Raw genomic sequence first — 21570 nt, forward strand, 5'->3', positions numbered from 1 at the left:
CGCATAGTCCATGCATAAGCCTGCATGAGCAAGTTTTATTTCTGCAGGAGTTACGCCATTTGTAAGTGGTATAGATTTACATATGCATGAGTCAGTGGCTTTTTTTTTTTTCCCTTGCTCATGTGTGTAGACCAACTAGAGACAAAATGGACCTCAACAGGATTTGGCCCAACTGTGCATCTGTCTTATCTCTCTGCAGCACATCTCTCACAGGAGATGTGAAAGTTCTCTGGAAGTTCTTACTCTTGAAGATTAAGGACAAGCTAAAGTCTTGACAGTGCTGGCTTGGATCCTGTGTTCCTCCCCTTGAGTTTCTAATCTTCAAAATGAAGAGGAGAAAATGGAAGTAGAAGTTCTTAAAAACTGGGGCCAAAAGAGCAGTTTTGAGTTCTAAGTGCCTAAGTTTAACTGTGGGGAGAAACTCATTAGCTCCACCTTTGTGTGCAGAGACTCTGAAAGAATTAGCGGAGAAGAGTCCAAGTGTAAAAGTAATATTACGAAATGAAAAAAAAAAAATTATCAGACACTGCTACAGCAATAGATTTCCAGGAAAGGCTGGAAAAAAAGTGCTGAAAAAACCATATATTCTTTCCTTGGCTTTGTGCACCTGCTCAGAAAAAAAACAGTCAAGAGGGTGACATTAAGAAACTATATAAATGACCAGAAATTTATATAAAATTTAATATATGAGTGACTACATCTGATGAAACAACTTGGAGAAGGGACTACAATTTCTGTGTGCTAGTACAAAGCCTAACTCCAAGCCTGATACATATTATCTGAGAGCTCCTGGAGTGAGTGGTAATCATAAAGATGACTGAGTGAGGCACAGCATCTAATGACGTTACTTGTGATAACAAAATGCCCGCTTTGCTGAGGGGCTGAATATCTGTTAGTGATGAGGGCTGAAATTCTGGCCTCACTGATGTCCATGGCAAAACTTCGAGTGACTCTACCTCCAGCAAAATTTTACCCATCACCTTGAAATTTAGACAGTGGAGGTAGCAGAAGACTACTGTGAGGTCATCTCTCACTTTTTTGGTTCCTCATCTTTAGAGTCAGACTATGGTCAGATGTTTAATGCAGAATTAAGATTTCTTTCTTTGCCCCACGTGGCTTGCTTTCAGCATCCTCCTCTGTTTTCTCTGGCAGGTTGAGCTGGGCACTGAGTTTGTAGAGAAGCAAGTGAGGACCGCTCATACAGTCCATTCTGGTGTCTGCTGCTGGTATTCTCAGGCAGGAGTCATAACAGTGTCTTAAGCTGCTAAAGGTGATTCTGCAGTGAACAACTCATCGCTTTATTTAGATCATGTGTAGATTCTTTTTTTTTAGCACTGTTTTGTATTAATGATGCCATTGGCTTACTCACTCTGGTATGCTCTATTACGTTATCTCCTGTTTGACCACAGCTATATTAGTGTACAACTTTGCACCTGCAACATTGAAGTAGTACAGGATGCAACCTTTTCTTTGTGAAGTGTTTTACAATAATTTCCAAAATTATTCCAGCCGCTAGCTGTTCAATTTTTCAATATTTCCTTTTAAAATGTATGAGTACATTTTTTCCAGAACAGTCTCAGTGACATGCAGAGACAAAATAACATCTTTTTTTTTTTTTCCCCAGCTGCGTTACCTTTCTCACAAAGACTGGACTAGCTGCTTTTACAGCGCAGCGGGCTCACATTTGGAGAGTCTTCTGCAGTAATTTAGATAGCATTTTTAGTCTGTGCTTTCTAAAACACAGCCCACCATTCTGCAAACATTCATGTTCTGTTCCTACATGTACAGCCTTGCATGGCTTCCAAGAGAAATGTTTCTTAAAATACAAGATGTTACTTAAACTTGGTTGTATATGGAAAGGAAGACTAATTACAGAAAAACAAAGATATTGCCTCAAATCCAATGAGTTTGAGACAGGACAGTTTCTATCGCTCCTCTTTAGAAATTAGAGCACATTCACATTTAAGGTTTTCTCAGAAACCAGTTCTGAACTTTCTTGGACAGAATTCAGAAAAGTGAGACAAACAGCATTTCCTGTGATTCTTCAGTCTTTTACAATATAGATTTTTTTTTTTTTTTAAAAAAAAAAACAAAACATTCATCCAGTAGAGGTGCATACCTCTGCATAGGAAATGCCAACTGAGAGTAGCTTTGCTAATCTTAATTATTTTTTTTTAATGGACTTATAAGAAATAGTCTATGAGCTCCCAAGGGGCCTGCAGACCACTGAGTGAGAAAACTCTGACCTAATCTGTTCCGGGGCTGGTTTATAGCATAGCACAGCAGTGGGCACACGCCGTGTAGATGATACAAATCAACAAAGTCTCCAGTCACCAACTTCCTTTGGCAGTATTGAAAATTAGCGCACGGGGCAGGTTCCCGGAAGTTTAGAGGTAAGATGATGGGTGTAAGAAAGTAATTCTTGCAATAAGTGGACTATTAATCAGATAATCTGATCCGGTGTGATCACAAGTACCTGATGGCTGTACCACGAATGGCAAAAAGCTAAGGCTCCGATCCTGTGAATATGAACGACATCAAGTGGAGCTACTCCGAATTAGACTGCTGATGTGTGCCAAGCTACTCCATCCGGTATCTGTACAGGCCTGGATGCCAAGGTAAGTGTGGGAGAATGTACAGACTGTATATGGTTTTTTTTGTTGTTGTTGTTTATTTTTGTGTAGATGAAAACAAGGCAAATCAAGGTCTTACTTTAGGGTCTAAAATCTGAAGATACATCAAGCTGTTCTATGAATAAAACTGTGAGTGTTTTATTTTCATAGTGAAAAAAATATCCTGAGGGAGAAAAGGATATTTTTGTAGTAAACTACAACTTCTTAGGATGTAAGTACCGTTTCATTGTTGGGTAGGTAGGTGGGTGAGCCGGCAGGATAAATGACTCGGTTTGCATGGATGAGTAACGACCCAATTCCTCTGTTGAACTAAGGTGTGATTCTTTGGCAGGCTGATATTGCTGTGGAGGCTGCACTAATTTGTATTTGCATACTATGGGGATTACTTTCCACAGATCGCCTTAATTCTCTGTCTGAGATTATGCTGAATCTTCTCCGTGGCGTTTATTACCTCACACTGTTTTTGCTCAGGAATTCTGCTCAAAAGGGGGAGTTCTCCTTCACTCAGGGAGCGCAGGTGCATGGCGTGAGGTAAAGCGGTTTCTGTGGAAAATAAAGAAATCTGCATTCAAACATACTTTGATAATGGGAAGTTTAGTATGTAATTTGGTGCCAATTTAAGATAATTTCCTTTCCCGCTAGAAAGATGTGAGCGGAGCCGCAGTATGTGTTAGCTCTTTCTAGTCTTTGTAGTATCAAAGTTGGGGAGCTGGGGGGCTGAGAATGGGGAGCCTGCAGGTTTATTCTTGCCCTAGCAATTAGGCGCTACGTATGTGGCCGTTTAACTCTTCCGTGCCTCAGTTTCTCTGCCTGAAAAACAGTGAATTATGTCTTAGGCACAGGGAGCCTGTGCAGCATCCTCATTCCTCCTGGGGAAACGGGTTTAGGTTTTTTTTTTTTGGGAGAGCAGAAGCGATTGTCGCAGGGTAAGGCCTGGGGATGTCCCCCTCCCAGCCACTCCCGCCTCCCGTCTTCATTTTGGAGGGAGGCGGGGGGAGTCGGTGGCGGGAACCCCCCGCGCTGCTGCCGGGCCCGCCAAGAGTTAACGGCGGCTCCCCCGGGGCCGCGCCGCCGCCTCCCCAGCCCGGCGCTACGTTATTCTTCTTCTTATTATTATTCCCACCCTCTTTCCCCCGGCTTCCCTCGCCTTCCAGTTTTGGCAGGGGATTAAAGCAGCTCCCCCCTGTGGCAGCAGTGACCCAGAAACGAGTTTTGATTCACGGAGTCCTTCCTCCATAACAAGTACAAACGTCAGTCAGAGGGAGTCTCTCTGTGTGTGTGTGTGAGGGGAGTGAGCGCGGTTCTCTCGCTCGGTGTGTGCGTGTGTGGCGCAGGCAGCCGCTCTCCGCGCCCGCCGCCCCGAACTCATGAGGCGGCCCCGAGCCCTCCGCGCAGGGGGAGCCCGGCCGCGCCGCCCGCCCTCCCCTCCTCGCCGCCGCCGCCGCCCCGCCACCGCCACCGCCGCCAGCAGGTAACCGTGCCCGCCGCCGCCGCGCCAGCCGGGGGAGCCGCCAGCACAGCCATATTTGATGGGTCTTTTTTTTTTTTTTTTTTTTTTTTTTTTTTTTTTTTCCCTCCCCTAATGTCGCTCCGGAGGCGGCGAGAGAGCAGTTTGGTGCCGAAGGTCGCTGCCTAGTGGAAATAAGATAGTACGTCATTAACATGGCGCCAAGAGCCGCGCCGCGCGGTACCGGGCGAGGGGAGGCGGACGAGTTGCGGCTCCGCTATCCCACAAGCAACTTGTGCCGGGCCGGGGCGGGCGGGAGGAACGGGGCGGTGGGAGGAGGGAGGGAGAGAGGGGAGGGGAGGTTGCGCTACCGCTCGGCTCGGCGGGGCCGGTGCCAGTAGCGGCCGCCGGCTTTTTTTTTTTTTGTTCCGCTGCGGGCTCCGAGTAGGGAGCGCGGAGCTCTGAAGGTGCAGCGGCCAGGGGAGCTGCCAGCCAGCCCCCCGCCCCAGGGGGGTGGGGTGTGGGGGGACATCGCCGGGCATCACCCGCCGCGGGAAGTGTCGGAGCAACTTGGTAGATGGCAGCGGCAGAGCGGGAGTCCTGCTCGGATAGCGATGTGCACGGGGGAGCCATGGCCAGTGCCTGTCACCCTGTCACCCCCGCATGTACGCGGGAGCCAGCGCCGCTCGCCCACGGCGGGCAGCGTGTGTAGTGTGTGGGGGGGGAAGGAAGTGTTTACGTGCAGAAGCAGCTTCGTAGTGACACCATCCGCCCCATCGCGCTTGCTTTTGGTTCGTAGAAAATGCTTGGAAAGCATAAAAAAAACTGCTCATGGGTGAAATGAAGCAGAAGTTGCTTTTCGGAGCGGGAGAGCCGCCGCCGGTTACCCGCCTGGTCGATGGGTGCGGGAAGCTGTGCTCTGGGGGCAGGCTGTCAGAGCTGCTCCGCTGTGTCCGACCCCACGCGAGGCAACTTGGGGGAGCCCCGAAGTGCACGTGTTTGGGTAGGGGGAGGTGGCACCCAGCAGGTGCACGACGGCCCCGCCCCGGGGGCAGGGGACGGTGGAGCGAGCCCCCCCTGCCTGGCGCTCAGTGGGTGCCCCGGGGCAGGACGTTGCTCTGCTAACCCCCCGCTCCCGGGGGTGGCGTGGGGTGGAGGAGAATCGGCGTGGCCGTGCTGGAGTTTGTTGACGAGGGAACGGAACATCGCCGGCGGTGTTGAAACGCTAACGTAACAGAACGAGGAGCGGCGGCAAACGCCTGAAGTTGCTCGGGCGCCGGTCAGGGTAGCTCCGCGATTCCGCTCTTCCCCCGGGGCCTGGCGAGCAGGAGGGGGTCCGGGCTGCGCCCGGCCGGATCTCCGCCTTGTTTCTGTGTAACGGTCCGTCCGCGGGAGGCCGGCGCGGCTCCGGTGATTATTCCACTCGCTGAAATTAGACAAAGCCGCCCTGATGCCGCTGCCGCCCCGCCTGTCGCTGGGCGGCTGCCTGCTCGGAGGATGACTTAGGTTTTTATTTTATTTATTTATTTATTTATTTATTTTTTTTTAAATTTTGCTTTTCCCTTTGCCGTTGGCGCCCGCCGGTTCGTTACCGATAGGCGGTGAGGTGCTCGTTATTCCGGGGCGGGCGGAGGCGAAGGGTGTTTGTTTGTTTGCACCGCCTGCTGGCTGGTTTCCTGTGACAAGAGGTGATCCACAGTTTCCAGAACTGTCTGGGAGTGGGAGGAGAGACAGACACAGAAAATGAGCTCAAGTCTCCTCCGTGCCGCTGCTGCTCAATCCGCCAAACCGCCGTTTCCCCCCCCCCCCACCTCGTCCCTCCTTCCCCCCCCCCACCTCGTCCCTCCTTCCCCAACCCCCTCCATCACAGCGTGGAGATGGGGGTGGGTGGGGAAGGTGCTGCGGCCGTTTTCGGCAAGTGACAGGGGTTTGGGAGAGAGGCAGCGGAGCCGAGGGCACCAAGTTTGATTTGCAGCCGGGGCCCAGCGGATTGGTGCGGCCGGCGGCGGGGAGGAGCGGGAGAGAGAGCCGGGAGGAGGAGAAGGTTGGAGGAGGGGGGAGAACCGGGCCGTTTCAAATGGAAACCGGCAGCCGTGCCGCTGCCCAGGAAGGTGCCACCCTCCCCCCCCGCCCCCCCCGGGGAGGTGCAGCGCGGCGGCACCCGGGCAGGGTAGGCGGCTCCGTCCCCCTCTTCCCGCCGTTGGGCCCTGTCTCGTGGCAGGCGTTAACGGCCGGCGGGCGCGCGCCGGGCGCTGAGGCGGGATCGCTGCGGGAGGAGGAGGAGGAGAGCTGCCCCCAGCGGCACCCGGCCGGCCTAGAGCCAGCGAGCGTTGGGCTGTTGAGGCTTCGGAATTGACTCTTCAAGCCCCGGTTCCCGCCCTCTGGAAAGGCGGCGACCGTTGGGCCGCTGGTTTGGAGTGAGCGAGGGCACCGCTCACCTGTGAGACCGCTTGGAAAAAGCCGCGCTTCCCGGGCGGGCTGCCTGCCGCTGGCTACACCTCTCCCTCGGTCCTCTTCCTTTTCCTTCAGCTGCCAGCTCTGCTCTGGTAAAGTTTAATATTAGAGTCACCCGCAGGTGACGTCCGTGGGATCTTGAGACCTGTCAGTCCTCCAGTGAGAACTGGCCGTGCGTGACATGCAAACGACTGGTTTGTGTGGCTGCACAATGAGCCTTAAAAATAGATTGCTTCTCCTTGGGTAGCTGTTAAGTAGTATTAGAAGTTGTGATAGCGTTTAGCAACACATCTGAGTTGACATTTTAATGTTAAAGCAGGAAGATGCTTTTTATGCTAGTCCTGCTTTTGTCCTTCTAGAGAAAGACTTAGCTGTGATTTGGAATAATTTCCTTTTTAAGCAGGCGCTGTCTTTTAAGTAAGTCAAAAGCTGCCCACACTTGCAAACCTAAAACCTTCATAAAAGTTATGCCAAAATATGCTTGTTATGATTCTATTTCTAGAGGTTTCTCACACTCAGTGGGATATTGTTGAAACAGCAAGGGTTGTACGTTTTAGTAGCAGGGTTTTCCCTCTGGCTTTAGATACCATTCACTCCCTGCTTTTGAGCTATGTTTAATACATATGGTTAAAATAAAATAATAATAATAAGCTCCCCTTTCCCCTCACAGCTGCAGATTTCCCTTCCAGCTTCTCTGGTTTCATTCCCAATTCACAGAATATAGTAAGAACAAAAACAACTTCCATTCTTTCCTCAGTTGTTTTCTCCGTGGTTAGTATTGCTGCTTCGCACTCCTGTTTTCAGCTGGAGCTGACCGAGCTGACAGCTTTTTCTAGATGGAAGAGATGAACTGCAGTAGGTGTAGGGTGGGTTGAATTAATTAATGGAGCCCAATTTCTCATTGCTCGAGATTTTGGGCAGTTAGTTTCACCAGTACAGCTTAGGAATAACTTGCTGCCACTGCCCAGATTGTAAGGTGATGTTATGAGCTGACTTGCACAGGTGCATGAATTAGCACGTGGATTGCTGAGGAGTGTTGGGCTGATATGTCCGAATTGTGCTTCTGCTTTTCCTTCTGAAATTTTGAATAGGTTTCCTGAATTCAGTAGAAATATTCACTGGGGAGAACACTCTTGGCCTTGGAACATACTTTTTTTGTTTCATGAGACTTGGGAGGACTTTTTTACTCCAAATCAGAGGTCTGTGGCTTTTTTTTTGTGCTGTGGACTGTGCTACATAATACCATAGTATTTCATTTAAGAACTCTTCTTGCGTCTTTGTGACTTTAAAATGTCAATATTGAAGCTTTCTTAGGTCATAAAGAGGAATTATAAAGTTTTAGGTGAATTTTAATAGCATAACTTATTTGTGATGTAGTTTTTTGTTTTGTTTTTTGTCTGGGTATAGAAGGAAAAAGAAGTTTTTTTTTTTTCCTGCTATGTCAGGTGTCAGTTGGTGAAGACTGGGATGGTGTCATAAACAAGCTATTTGAAAAGAGTACAGCAGTAGAAGCCAAGTGTCTTCGTCTACTATTCATTTCATTGAGACTATGTCACACTTTACTTCCATTTGTACAATAAGTATTTTGAAGCAATTTCTCGTGTACTAGAGATAATTAGGTCTTAGTTTCATTGCAGTTAGTGGGTTACTTTTAGGAAAAGCCCATTTTCCAGTTTGTCATAATTCTGCTTTCTTCCCATTCTGTCTCTGCAGCTGTTAAGTGCAGTTTGTTATAGTGACACCCGTTAACACGGTTACAGTTAATTGTCTGTTAAGAGTTTGAATTATACACTCTTTTTACCCAGAGGTTTATACAACCCTTAAAAATACTTGAGTAAGAATTGTGCTATCTAAAACCTTTGACCTGAGGATGTGGATTTCTTAATGTATAATTATTTTTAAAAAGCTGGTTCTGTTTAGCTATTTGCATAACAAAGACTGGCACACTTTACATCTTTCTCTTTGATGGTCTCTACTTGGGGTCAGGAGTGAAAAAGTAGATGGTGTTCTTAACTGTGCAGTGGTAGCATGAGAAGTTCTGTAGTGTCTTGCACGTGTGTGCATGCTGCCATGCCAGTTTTATGGGTTAACGTCTGGCTTTCTGCTCTGAGGAAGCTAGGAAAAAGGATTTGGATTTTTTTACTTCTACCTGTGCAACTCCTGGGACTTGAGTGTGGGAGAAAAGAAACATAAAAGGAAAGATCTTGGCGTTGCTGTCCAGTGTGGTTTTTGGTTTTTGTTGGTTCTTTTAAATTAATCTCCTGCAGATATAAGAATGGAGGATCATGATAATGCATACTGGTGAAAATAGTGAGTTCGCTGTACTGTGTCATGACGCTGGTTCTAACCCATTGCACTGCATCTGCCAGCAAATACTGGGAAGTAGGAAATGCCTATATCCCTAACTGTGCCTAGTGATTTGTGTAGACTTAGGTGTTTGCTCACTTCCACAAGGATACCTAAAGCCAAATGTTACTTTGTGGCTTGACATTGATTATATTGGATTATTGTCTAGTCATTTCATTTGCATAGTATTTTACAAGTAATTTGGAACAGGTTTAGTGCTCCCTCCAAAACACAGTAGCCAGAAGAAACGTTTTGGGTGTTGTAATCTTGCCTTTAAAAACCATCTGAGCAATTGTTACATGTAAGTCCTGAGTTACGTTTGTATGTTTGAAGTTTGTACCTGTGAATGAGTAAAACTCAGAGCTTGACTTTCAGAGCTAGCACGATGGAAAAGGATGGAAAAGCCACTGGTCACATGTCTTCCTAAAGCACAGTGCCTTTAGCTTCTGGAGCAGTGCAGCAGAGCGCATTGCAAGCTGTGCCGGCCTCGCCGGTACTGCCCTGGTGTGGATAGCTCGTCTGAGAGTGCTTGCGGGCTAAAAAGTCATGGCCTCTGTCCCATCTATGCCACTTCTTGCAGTGATGTGATTGCACAAAGTGCTTTTAGATGCTTTTTCCATCCTTGGAAATGAGAAACAGTGCCAGCAGAGTCATGGCTGTATCTATAAAGCTGTGTTTGGTTGAAGGCTGGCATTTGCCTGATTGCACATCTCACTCCCTGAATAAATGGGTAAATGTTATAGTAGAGTCCTCAGGAGAAAAAACTAGCAGCATGCTGTATGTTAGTCTCTCTGATTTCTGAAAGGATGGTTTTAACATGAGGAAACAATCATCTTTCAAGGAAATGAAACTGAAATGATGTAAAAAAGTTTCTGAATTATTAGGAATTTACATGTGTTACTGAAAACTCAGGGGATGTTTGGCTTGACGCAGCTGCCTTTGTTAATTGGGGCTGCTAGACTCTGTAGCTTTTCAAGTGTTGGGCTTAGCCTGCAGGTGAACAGTGTATGGGCAAATGCCCTTTTGGAGCAGGTGTAAGAATTTGGGAAAAACAGCTGTAGAAATGTTTGTGATAGAAGATGTAGGGTTCAAGGGCACGGAGGGTTGGGAAGTTGTTCTGTGGCATGTGTGGGTGCAGTGAATGTTTTGTGGAAACTTCTGGACTAAACAGCAATTATGTGTTTGGATGCAGTTGCAGTATTGAGCTCGGTAACCTGAGTGGTCTCCTCCTGTCCTGCAAGTGTTGCAGGCTGAGTGCATAGTTTTTACTTAGTGTTGATATGAATCTTAAAGCTTGGCTTAAATGTTTCATCTTTTCTGTGCTTTCATGTGAAGTCTCTTTGCTTGCAGGCATAGTGATCGTAGCCAATTTGTACAATTGTGATACAATCAGTCTTGATGAACCTGCCTTTACTTCTGACCTGTTGGAAGTGACAGACCTACTTCAGTTTCAGAAAGTGTTTTAATGAGATCAGAGTTGGATCAGATGGATTGTAGGTGCACCTGGATGTATTGAGTGTATGTCAAAACAAACTCGAGTGAAAAATAACCAACACTTTCATGACTGTGAAGAGTGAGAATTTCAAAGAAAAGTAATATTGCTGGCACTCCAGTCCCAGGTTAGGAAAGGGAAGAGAATGAGATAATGTTATTGAAAAGTTTGGTAGTTTTTCCATTCTGCCTTTTTGAGTATAAAAATACCTCCTTATTTTTATTAAAGGATGTCCCATGAAGAATGAGTTACTATAACTTGTGGGTTTGTTTTTTTGTTGTTGTTTCCTTGAAGATTAAAAAAGTTACTTGAATTCACAGTAAAACATGCTGGGAAAATGCGTATGTCGGTGGTTGAACAGAGAAGGCCTGCACCTTCAGTCTGCACCTAACCATCGCTATCCATAATCCGTGTTTATTTTTAATGCAGTTCTTGTGTGACTTTGAGGTCACTGTCACCTGATAGAAACAGATAGTCTTTGAGGCAGAAGCACTGCGAGACCCTTAAGAGCAGCAGGATTTCAGTCTGTGTAATTGTAATTCTTGTTAGCTGTTGTAGTGTTATCGCTAGAATGTGTGTTCGGAACTGTAGATATGAATGTCTAGTGGGAACAGTTGAAAATTATTTGAGAAGTTGAAAAAAACCTGTTTTATTATTTCTAATGACAACAAAATTTAGGGGGTTAATCTTAGGAGGTTTGAAACTTACTCTGAGAAGCCAAATGCTGCTTTTCCATCTGTGATTTAGTTCCCTATAAACTCAGGTTAGGTTCAAAGATGGGAAAATGAGAAATCTGGATTTTTACTCTCTTTTTTTTTTTTTTTCTTTTTTTTCTCACATGCACCTATAAAGGAATCTCACATGAACTTCATCAAATTGAGTATTTCCTTTAATGTTACTTTTGGGAGCACAGGCTTTTCAATGTGGCCAACATCGGAAACCTGTCTAGAGTGGACAAGGAAATTAACTGCCTTATCTAATGCTCTGTGTTTCAGGGAAGTGGCTTCTGTTCTGGCTTCTTATTTCCTGAAGAACTGTGGAAAGTGCTTGAATTGGGAGTTGTGAGTAGCACTTTCTCCTTTAAACAACAGCAAAGTTTCTTTTTTTAAAAGATGTGTGGTAGGAAGGAGAAGCTTCTGGGCCTCTCCTTATTTTGTGAACTTGCAAAAGTATGGCTCGGAGAAAGTGAACTCAAAATACACTTACCCAAAAGGATGTGGAGGAGCAGAATTTCAAATTCTCTTGTTCATCGCAAGCTCATGAGTGGGTCTCTGTACATATGCTATGTTATTTTGCTTTATGGTGCATAATACTTTTCAGACCGTGTGGGAATGAGCCAAAATGTGAGGATTTTGACCAGGAACATGCAAGTTACCTATCTGAGATAACTTAATTTTTCTTTATTTTCTTTCGTATTCTCTTTACTTTGCTTACGAGAGGCATTTCCATTCTAAGTGAATATGCTCTTTTACACTGCTACTGCTAATATTCCTTTCAAATATAGGAAAAGTATGTGAAATATTAGAAATAGATACTTAGAACATATGTGAAATACTAGAATAGGTATTTATCCTCCTGATTTTAGCCTTGTAGCAGCTAATTGATTTTTCAGTTCTGTCTTAGCTTGTTTTGGATCTGAATGTTGACTTTCTGTCTTTATAAGTGACCATATCTGAACTTGAGTCTGGATCTACTACGTTTGTACCAGATCTGTATTCAGACGATTTTGATGGTCCAGGCTGGTCTGCCTGTTTATTCATCGGTAGCGTTTCCATCTGCTGCACACTCAGAGTTGGTCTGCTTCAAAGCAATTCTTTGGAGAGAATTCTTCTAGCACTGTAAGAGGTTGTCGTTTAATGGTCCTCTATTCTCTGACATCAGACATTATATCTGAACTTTCACTCTATGAAATGGTGACAAAAGGTCTTGGTGAGTTTCTCTTCACCTTTAGTTATCAAAGTTTGCAGCTCGAAACTGTTGCATGTTTCAAAGACAGCCGTATTAAATCCCGCTCTGGAAAGTCCCTCTGTGGGAGGGAGGCTCCTCTCTCCCCATGTTTGCATGTATAATATAAAAAAGCTGAAAATTTTGCAAGGGTTGGGCTCTTAAAACTGTATTAAGTTCACTGGAAGTGTTAAACAGAGCCTCAGTTTCATTTGCCTGTGATCTGCTGGTGATGATAAAATGAATTCCCTCAAAAAATGCTTATTTCTTTTTATATGAATCACTTTTGGAAGAGATGGTATTGTTGTGCTTTTGTGGAAATAGTGTCAGACATTGGTTAGGCTTCTTGGGTTTCCTCATTTTGGGAATTGGTCTTGCAAAAGTTGAAAGTGTTACTGAGTTTACTACAATGAGATGTGTTCTCAGTGAACAAAGCTGAAGTAGTTTCTCAGTGAACAAAGTTGAAGTAGTTAACAGTATACTGAAGGATCAATGAGAAAGAATTGCTGAAAGATTTCTAGGAAATCCCAATTCACATGAAACTGTAGAGGTTAGATTTTCTGCACCTGTCTAGAAGCAGAAAAGTGTTTTGATACCCGATTTCCAAATCTGCACCCAGAGGTATACGTGAGGGCTTTGCTGCTAGAGGAACACCCAGACCTTGTTGATACCACAGTAGATAGGTGGTAAGCAAAGTCTCAGGGGATTTGATGTGCATCTAGGGCCCTTGTTAGTTTAACTTACGGTGGATATGCCTTTCTGCACTTGTCTTGTCATGTTTTTTCTGCTCTTCACCTTACACTTTTCAATAGCTTTTTACTTGTAAAGGCTGACTAGCTGTTTACAGCTTCCTTAATTTTTCTGAATTTAGTCTCATTGCACAGAGAATACATGCAAAAATACCAGTGCCCTGGGAATAGCCATTAAAAAGATACAGAACTTTTTGCCGTGGCACAACTGGTTTGTGTGCAGTTGACCTCAATACTGCTAGAAGTCTGGCAGTTTGGAGGAGCCTTTATGTAGTCAATTGATGGTCTGATTCTTGAGAAACGATGTTAGACATGGCGCTAGAAACATGCCTGCAGGAGAAAGTACCTCTCTTACTTTAGAGGTGATGCCTTCCAGGGCATAGATGTTGAATGTTTAGTTGGTCTGGGAAAACTTGTATAGCTACTGGTGATGTTTCTTTTATATACATCTAAAAGTGGATTATTTTAACCTTTGATTTTGTAAATCTGGTGCTTTAAACAGGAATAAAATGGTTTCAAAATCATATTAGCCAAAGTAAATATTGACACAAGCAGTGAAAATGTTATTGTGTTGCAAATGTAGTGTCAGAATGGGCAGGGGAAGTTAAGCACATTGACTGCAGATATGTGGTGATTTTAAGACCTCTCTGAACAAAATGTGCTTTTGTTTTGGGGTGAAAGCGTTGGTGGGATTGTCACTAGTACTCTCCAGTTTTGTTCACCTGCTCATATGATGACTGTCTAATTAAGGATCCTTGAGATACTCGCTGCTCATATTTCAGATGCTGTTTTAAGTTGTTTGTTTTCCTTTATGTGCTGGTAAATCCTTGAATGCCATCAGAAGCACAACTTGATGACTGTGTATTATTATCTCGGGTTAAGTGCTGTCTCATTGCTTTGCAGGCTGCCTGCTGTTTCCCGTGGAGATCATGAAACGACGTCGGCTTCCTAGCAGCAGTGAGGATTCTGATGACAATGGCAGTAAGTGCTCCTTTGTTGCAGAGTGCAGTAGGTTATGAGTTTGAAAACACGTTTTAACACAGCATTTTATGTGACAGAGGCATTTTGCATACTGGTTGGACTGGTAGAAATGTGTATGGTAGGGATCCAGTTTTGAACTCAGTCAGTCTGAGCACAGGTGGACAGTACATGCAGGATCCCTCCCACTGTATTGACTGTACAGTGCTAGTTAATAAAGTTGGTCTTCTTTAAAATCTTTGCAAGCAACATAATTGATCATTACAAGAACAGAACTTGCATGGAGACATCTGGTGACATTGTCTACAATTTCGTACTTAATAGAAGTTTGCATTTGGATTTTAAATTTGCTTCATTGTTCTCATACTCTCTTATGCAACGGTAAGGTAAGTTGCTTCAAACCTAAGCAGAAAAGATTGATGGTGCATAAAGTTGTTCCTTACTTTGTTTGAAAATTATCTTACTTTTGGAATACCTTTGAAGAATTTGCATTCAGTAAATCAGTAATTTGGATTGAGAATTGATTTTTTTTTTTTTAATTGTTTCTGTACTGACATAACTAACACTAACACAGACTCTGTATGGTCTATTCTTGTGTTTGGATTTCAGGGATTGATAATCTTTCATTTAAGAAGAATAAAAAAGAAGGGTGGGGAAAAAAAAAAAGGCGGTTTGGGAAGTGTGCCAAGGTGTTTTATTTGTCCAAACAAGCAAGTTGATTGTACTTGACATTAGCGCAGCTTAGCCGGTTGTCATAGAGGTTTTCCTGGTTTTAATTTGATCTATCTGAGTTGAGTTATCATCTTCACATTCTGATGTCTTTTGTGATACTTCAGTCTGAAATGTAACAGAAAATGATTGAGGAGGTTTTCCAGTTGCTTTTGGAAGTTTTACTCCGAGAATGTCGCCCTGTGCTACACAGCGGCCCTGCATAGGTGACTCCTTCACCTGCATGCGTTTCTTCAGGTGTGCCTGTGCTGCACGAGAGTCTGCTCCAGTAGCTCTTATGGCCAAATCTACACCTTAGAACAACCTTAGGCAAACTAGTGCTGAAATGAAGGAGTGGTAAAAGGATTGGAGGAGGTGAGAACTAGCAAGCTGATTAGGAGTCAGTCCAAATAAGAAATGAGTAAAATCTATTAAAGAGGTGTGAGGTTTGGCTTGTTTTTGGAGAACTACCTGCACTTGGGGGATTTTGGAAGAAAAAAAATCCCCAACCTGACCTATTTTTCATGGTTAGAATATTTGCTTGGGGTTATAAAAATTGAAATCAGTGTATTTCCTCAAAGGTGGTGTGTACTTCCCCAAAACAAAGATGTGTTTTTACTTGTAAAATAGACAAGTAGCAGCAAATGTGATGTCTTTCATAAGAATTTTGCTTTACCGTTTTCTCATTCCCTAGCAGCTTTATGTAAGTGTTTCATTTTGACAGTAGTGTTTATTTTAACTCTTTTCACTCTCTGATCCCTTCATGTGCCTTGTGTTATAGGCTTTACCAAATAAAATATGAAGCAGATAATCTTGGAATTGAAGTTCTGAAATAGATACAGTTGACTGATCTGTTGCTGATTGTAAAGCTTGTTTGTAATGTCATTTGATATATAACTATCTGGAACAGAGCTGTCCACTTACTGAACTATGTTTTCCACAAAACTGTATTTTCATCTATTCCATAGATCAAGATCTAAGCAAACAAGTTAGGGAAAAAAAACCCCAACACCTTGGCCTTTCATAAGCTCTCTAATTTAAAGCTTAATTAATACAAATAACTGCTTGTTGAATAAATCACATGGCAAAAGCCAGTGAAATTTTTTAAGTATTTTCAAGTATTGTTTGAAATATATACCACTTCCCTTTAATTACACTTTTTTTTTTTCTTGACTTGATGATGAATTTTTCCGCCTTGTGAAGTTACTGGGCAAATTCCGATACACGTTCCTGCATATTCATTCTTTTTCCATACACACGTTCAAAAAGATCAAGGGTTAATAATCAGAAGCAGAGATAACATTTAGTGTAGGGTCAGCATCTCAGCAGCTTTTTGTCACTCACGCTTCCATGAGAACAATGTCTGACACTCAGGCACTTTACCCTCCACTTTTCCTGTTACAGAAGATACCAATAGTTCCTTGTAACTGTGTTTAAACATCAAGGTTTCACCTTCAATTAATCTTTTCTTGTCTTTGGTAGAATTACTGACTACTCTCACTATGTTAATTTCTGTCCAGAGATCCGTTATTACTTTGTCAGTAGTATCTGTGATTCACTGTACTGATACTAGTGTTAGGAGGGTAGGCAAATTTTGTTGCCTAAAAAAATAAAACGTAAAAATTTCTGTGAATTTCTGGGCTCTGTGTTGAAGCCTTTAAATTTTTCAGTAGCTATTTTTCCTTCTCAGAGATTCCAGAGGCAAAAAACAATTAAATAGAGTATTCTGAGCACTTCAAACAGTCGTTTTCTAATTGAAAAGTTGAAATTTTAATCAACACTCAGTTGGAATCCTGTTGCCAAACATCTGCTTCCCTTCAGTCAGTAGCACCTCTTGACCCTGTGGCATGGCTCTTGCATTCCCATCATACTGAACTCGATAGTCCTTCAGCTTAGAGAGCTTCACTGCGCTCCCTCATCTCGCAAGGTGGGGATTGGGCCTCCAACTGTTGGGTTTCTTCAGTTCTGAAATTGAGTTTTCATACTGTGCCTTAGTAGACTGTGTGATCGGGTATCTCAGATTCATCGTGAGTGTCACTGGATAAATGCTGGAGTAACCTGAATGGTGATGCTTTCCTGGAGTAGACTCCAAGTGTGTAGACTAGTGCCACTTGGAAAATGAAGAAATACGTATTTTATTTTATTGAAGTCAGGAACCTGAGTATTTATAAGGTAATAATAATGATGCTACTAATAATGGAATTTGTCTGAAAAAAATAAATGAACGTACAGAGATTGTTTTCCATTAGATTGCTGAACTGAGTCAGTTTCCTTGGTGGTCATAAGGTGATAGAAAACCAAACCTCATACCTACCCCAACCGCTAAAAATGTGTTATACTGAAGATACAAGCATGTCTGTTAGTTCTTCAGAGGAAGAAAAAGATGCTCTCCTTTTGTGAGATGAAAGAAGGGAGAATCATTTTCATTTAGGGATGAAACACAGAACGGAAGAAAGCTTAACAACATGGCTGCAGTCCTAGGTTACGTACATGTATTTACTGACTTATATGAGATATTTCAGTCTGGGTAGTTATTTGCAGTATTTTAAAGCCTTGCAGCTTAAAGACAGAACCCTTGCTTTTCTCATCACTTTTTCTTTTGTGCCTTCTTTCCCAAAAGCTAAGTGCAGACTTCAGGCCCTCAAAAGTGTTTTATTTTATGTCCTCAGTCTAACTACTGAAAATCGTTGAGCTGTGTCCCCTTAACATCAGTCTTCTAAATCCTCATTTAGAGATGAGGGCAAAATAGCATATTTGAAGCACTGAGCAAGAGGTGTCAGTGAAAGTTGTGCGCAGCAGTTCTGCAGTTAGTCCCTGGAGATCTGAGTGTGTTCTCAGAGATTTCGTTTTATGAAATGATAGGTCACTTTTCAACATTTTTATCTGTGAAATATAATTGAATGAAAAATGACTGCAGGCATAGTTCTGGATTTTGAACCTTTGTCTAAATACAGAGGAATGGTGTTGGGAGAGGCTTGGGGAAGGGTTTGAGATTATTGGCACCTCAAAGTAATCCTTTTTTTTTGTCATCTGGCAGCTTGACAGTTTCTGTCCCTGTCCAGATAATGTATTAAAGCAACTATAATAGCTGCTAATATTAGCCAGGCACATCATAAAAGCCTTGTGAGGTACATGCCATCTTCCTTGAAACCTGTGTCAAGTAAATGAGTAATGTTTACCTCAAATTCAATTATATCCTTCTTACCTGCGTCGCTGGCTAGGGCTTTGATATTTTTAAGCCATTTTTGTTACGTTGTATTTCAGCTTACTCCTCCATTGCAAAAATGTCTTGTCTTTATGATTCCAGTTACACTAATTGAATGTTAGATACTGAAGCCATTTTATCTCTCCTGCTTTGTGTTTGACCTGACTTTTTAGCCTCATTGGTCCGTAAATTGGCAAAGGTGGTTTGTGCTGAATATTCCATGTGCTTTGTTTCCTGGTGAGATAAAGTTGTGCAGCGGAGCAGTTTCCATTTATAGCTTCAGGGCATACCTTTTGCGCTAATTGCTTGGACACGTGGACAGACTGTGTTTGAGACAAGATCTGAAGCTCAGACATTTGTATTGTAGGGAGCTTGGGTAAAATCCTGGCCCTCCTTGATGTCAAAGAGAGTTTGGTCCTTGTTTTCTATGAGCAAGGAATTCGGAGCATGATTTTCTTCACACTTGACTTGCTCCCGCGATGCCACTTCATTTATTCTTGGAGAGGTTATCAATTCATCATACTCCTACATGTAGAGTTTCTGAAAGAAGAAGTGAAGACACTTGCAGATGAAAAATACTGCTAAGATTTACAAAGTTTCACATCATTTCACATCACTTCCGAGAAATGAAAGATTTAGTGCTTACGGATTGTGGAATATGGTTCTGTAATTTAGATGGACCCTTACTCTATAATTGCTAAACAAATGTTATTGTAAAGTTAAACATATTTTGCCAATATCCGTTGCTCTGACTGAATGAGGAGCATCTTAGATTTAGAAAGGGCTTTTAATCCCAGTGGACTCGCGGTGTGTTTGAGATGGATCCCAGAGTACCTTCTCAAAGGTTGCTGGGTACATAACCTTAGGTGTGTGTGTGTCATTTACCACAAAATTGCAGCCGCTGCTGGCCTGGAATGTGGCAATTACTTAGCAGTGCGCGTAATGCTGTGCCGTGCTTTATGAAAAGGAAGTGAAGAGTATTTTTCAGTTGAACTGGCTGGAAGGTGAGGGATGGTGTTTAAACAACAGAATGCAGTGTAGTTACAGTGCTAGAATTTGGGCAGAGGAATAAGTTTAGTGGTCCCTACTGTGCTTTTAAGAAAGGATTGCGGCATTTGGAGCGATGACAAATGGCCAGAACTGTCTTACCTGAACGTTAGGCTCACTGGGGCAGGGTGGGTTTTGGTGAAGTTGTTGACACTTGAGCACGCCAAAAGAGTGATTTGAAAGACTTAGCTGAGCTGATAGGTTATCTTATCTGAGGAAGGGACATCACATAACCATCACTGTCGTTTTTGGAGAGGCACATTTTTCTTTACAAGATGGTTAGTACTGACTATACCTAACGCCACTTGAGTTGTGAGGCCTGACAACGTCATGTTACTAAGCTATGAATACTGGCTTGGGAGGTGCTTAGATAGACTTTGATAACCTGTAATAAAACTTGCGCTGAAACTGTGGGTACTATTATGGTAAACCAGTGCTATAATGGGAAGCCTTGGGCTAAGGAGCTAGAGTGGCACTTGGGTCTCGTGATGGAAAATAAGGTGGAGTTCAGGAGTTTCTCGCTGTTAGAAGTGTGGCATGTGCCTATGCATGGTTATGTGTGTGTTCTCTGAGATCATAAAACTCAAATGTGTGCTACTGAGAAAAGCGATGGTAGGAGGGAACCTGTATTGAACTGCTGTGGCAGGGAGCTGCAAAGACTGTTCATTATGTGTGTCAGATAGTGAGCAATTGTGCAGTGTGGTGGTAAAACACTACAGAGATCGTATGGATCCATGCATTGTTCAGCAGCTGCAAGCGGGTAGTTGTCAAATGACACTGAATTTTCAGTAGCGTTGGTGTTGACAAGATAAAAGGCTGTTGCTTTTTCTGTTTTGATCTTGAATGAGATTATTGTATAATAATACACTGTTATATAGGGAAGATAGATGGGCAAATCCTCCAGCAACGGAAACATGAGAAGGGGATGTAGGTTGTGTTTGCATACATGCAGCTTTCTCTGTGATAAGGCCTGGAGACTTCTATGCGTAACATAATGGAAAACTGTCTTAAGTGTAGTCTGCTTCTGTTTTATTTGTGCTGGAGTTTGGGTCTAGACACGTGGAGTTATGTCTAAGTGATGTGAAGCCTTGCTGTAAAGAGTTGTGAGCCAGGCAGTAAATGAGGAGACTCTGAGCATCTATGTTTTCTCTTCAGGCTGCAGATCTTTCTGACAGAGTGTTGGCAGCTGCACCTAGTTGCTCTCAGAGCGAGTTGAGGGAGAGTGTAGGCATCTGGAAATGCCAGTGCTAAGCAGAAGCGACAGGCAGACATACATCCATGTCAGGGATGTTTTGCTCTGTTGTGCTGCCTGGTGTAATGGTGTAGCGCGAGTGTGTTTATGACGGGCAAAGTGCTTTCAGACACACAGTGATCTGAGGCTTTGAAGTGTTCAGAGGCTGTAGCAGCAGGTAGTTCTCCAGGGACACAGCTGGGTGCCTTGCAGATGGCTTTACAACAGCCTTGTGCATGGTATGTGATAGCTGAGCCTTTTCTGCCCATGCTGAGCAGTGTATTAGTTGTGGGGTAGAACTCCCAGAGGGCTTGAATTGCTTTATTGGTCCCAAGGAATTTCTGTTTTGATGGGCTTTTTTTTTTTTTTTTTTTTTTTTTTTTTTAATCAAAACATATCCCTGACAGGTCATTTAATAAATTGGGAAGTGTGTGTTCTTCACATATACGGAAAAAGGATTCATACTTCCTTGATTGCTTTCTTTTGTTATCAGAGTGTGTATATGTTATATACACTCGGTAATGGTATTATAAAAACACTGTATTTACAGTGTAAGGTGTATATAATAGCCTAAGGGAACAGAAAGGTCTTAGAAATTGCCTTTCCAGCACCAGTAGTGTGTTAGAGCTTTGCCTCTCTTGCTGTGAATTACACCTTGTTAGCTTTTCAGGATTTCTTTTTGCTTTTTGTCTGTAAGTGGGTAAACGCAAAGGGAAAACTGAGACATGTACCCCCTCCCTTTGTTCTCAGTGATGAAAACCTCTTTAAAACAGATGAACACCTAGGCCATCCAAAAGGATCCTGACTGTGAAAGAATCAGAATGGTCTTGGTGTGTCTCCTGGAGTGATGGTGCTAGCTAGGCTCCTGTGTTCATCCTTAACTTGCGCAATCTTGTAACAGGTCAGGCACTTAGTAACACACCTTTTATCTCTGATTTCTAATGATGATAGTGATGCAGGTGTTGGATATGTTTATTTAGCTCTGTGGTTTGGGGTTGTGTGTTTTTCATATTCGCTGTTACTCACATGGCTTTTGGTAGTACGGGCTCTCTTAACGTCTCATTAATTTTCCATCTGCTGCAGAACTCATTTCTCCCATGAGGTATATAATATTATCTTAGAAAGGCTTTACGTCTTCCAAATCCCCGTGATTCAGACTTCTCTTATGTTTTTTTGTTATTTTACCAAAACTGAGGCTAACTTTATCTTGATCTTTAGTTGTTTTTCTAGTCGTAGTGATCCTAATCCAGTCTGGGTGTAAGGCTAGTATTCGGAAAACTGGTGATGAATGTAGTAATTTTGGATACTTAATGTGAGAGGATAATTTTGCTGAGAA

At 43.3% G+C, this 21570-nt stretch overlaps 1 protein-coding gene across 9 annotated transcripts in view; it reads left to right on the top strand.

Annotated features, from left to right (window-relative positions):
* The first annotated feature begins 2478 nt into the window (after positions 1 to 2478).
* Positions 2479 to 21570, top strand: part of JADE1 (jade family PHD finger 1) — a 45768-nt gene continuing 26676 nt past the window's right edge. For 3 of the 9 annotated variants that reach the window (XR_015258400.1, XR_015258401.1, XM_086746441.1), the window contains exons 1-2: positions 3775 to 4104; positions 13969 to 14046. Coding sequence is in view for 7 of the 9 variants with exons in the window: in XM_086746441.1 (XP_086602567.1) it covers positions 13995 to 14046 (52 nt within the window). In the remaining 2 variants the exon portion in view is untranslated. Of the gene's footprint in view, positions 2619 to 3774; positions 4105 to 4229; positions 4283 to 4830; positions 5587 to 11367; positions 11434 to 13968; positions 14047 to 21570 lie in introns of those variants that run through there. The other 6 variants (XM_086746444.1, XM_086746442.1, XM_086746443.1 and 3 more) reach the window with 6 other exon arrangements.

This window comes from Chlamydotis macqueenii, chromosome 4 (assembly GCF_036417535.1).
Source record: "Chlamydotis macqueenii isolate bChlMac1 chromosome 4, bChlMac1.mat, whole genome shotgun sequence".
Taxonomy (NCBI): domain Eukaryota; kingdom Metazoa; phylum Chordata; class Aves; order Otidiformes; family Otididae; genus Chlamydotis; species Chlamydotis macqueenii.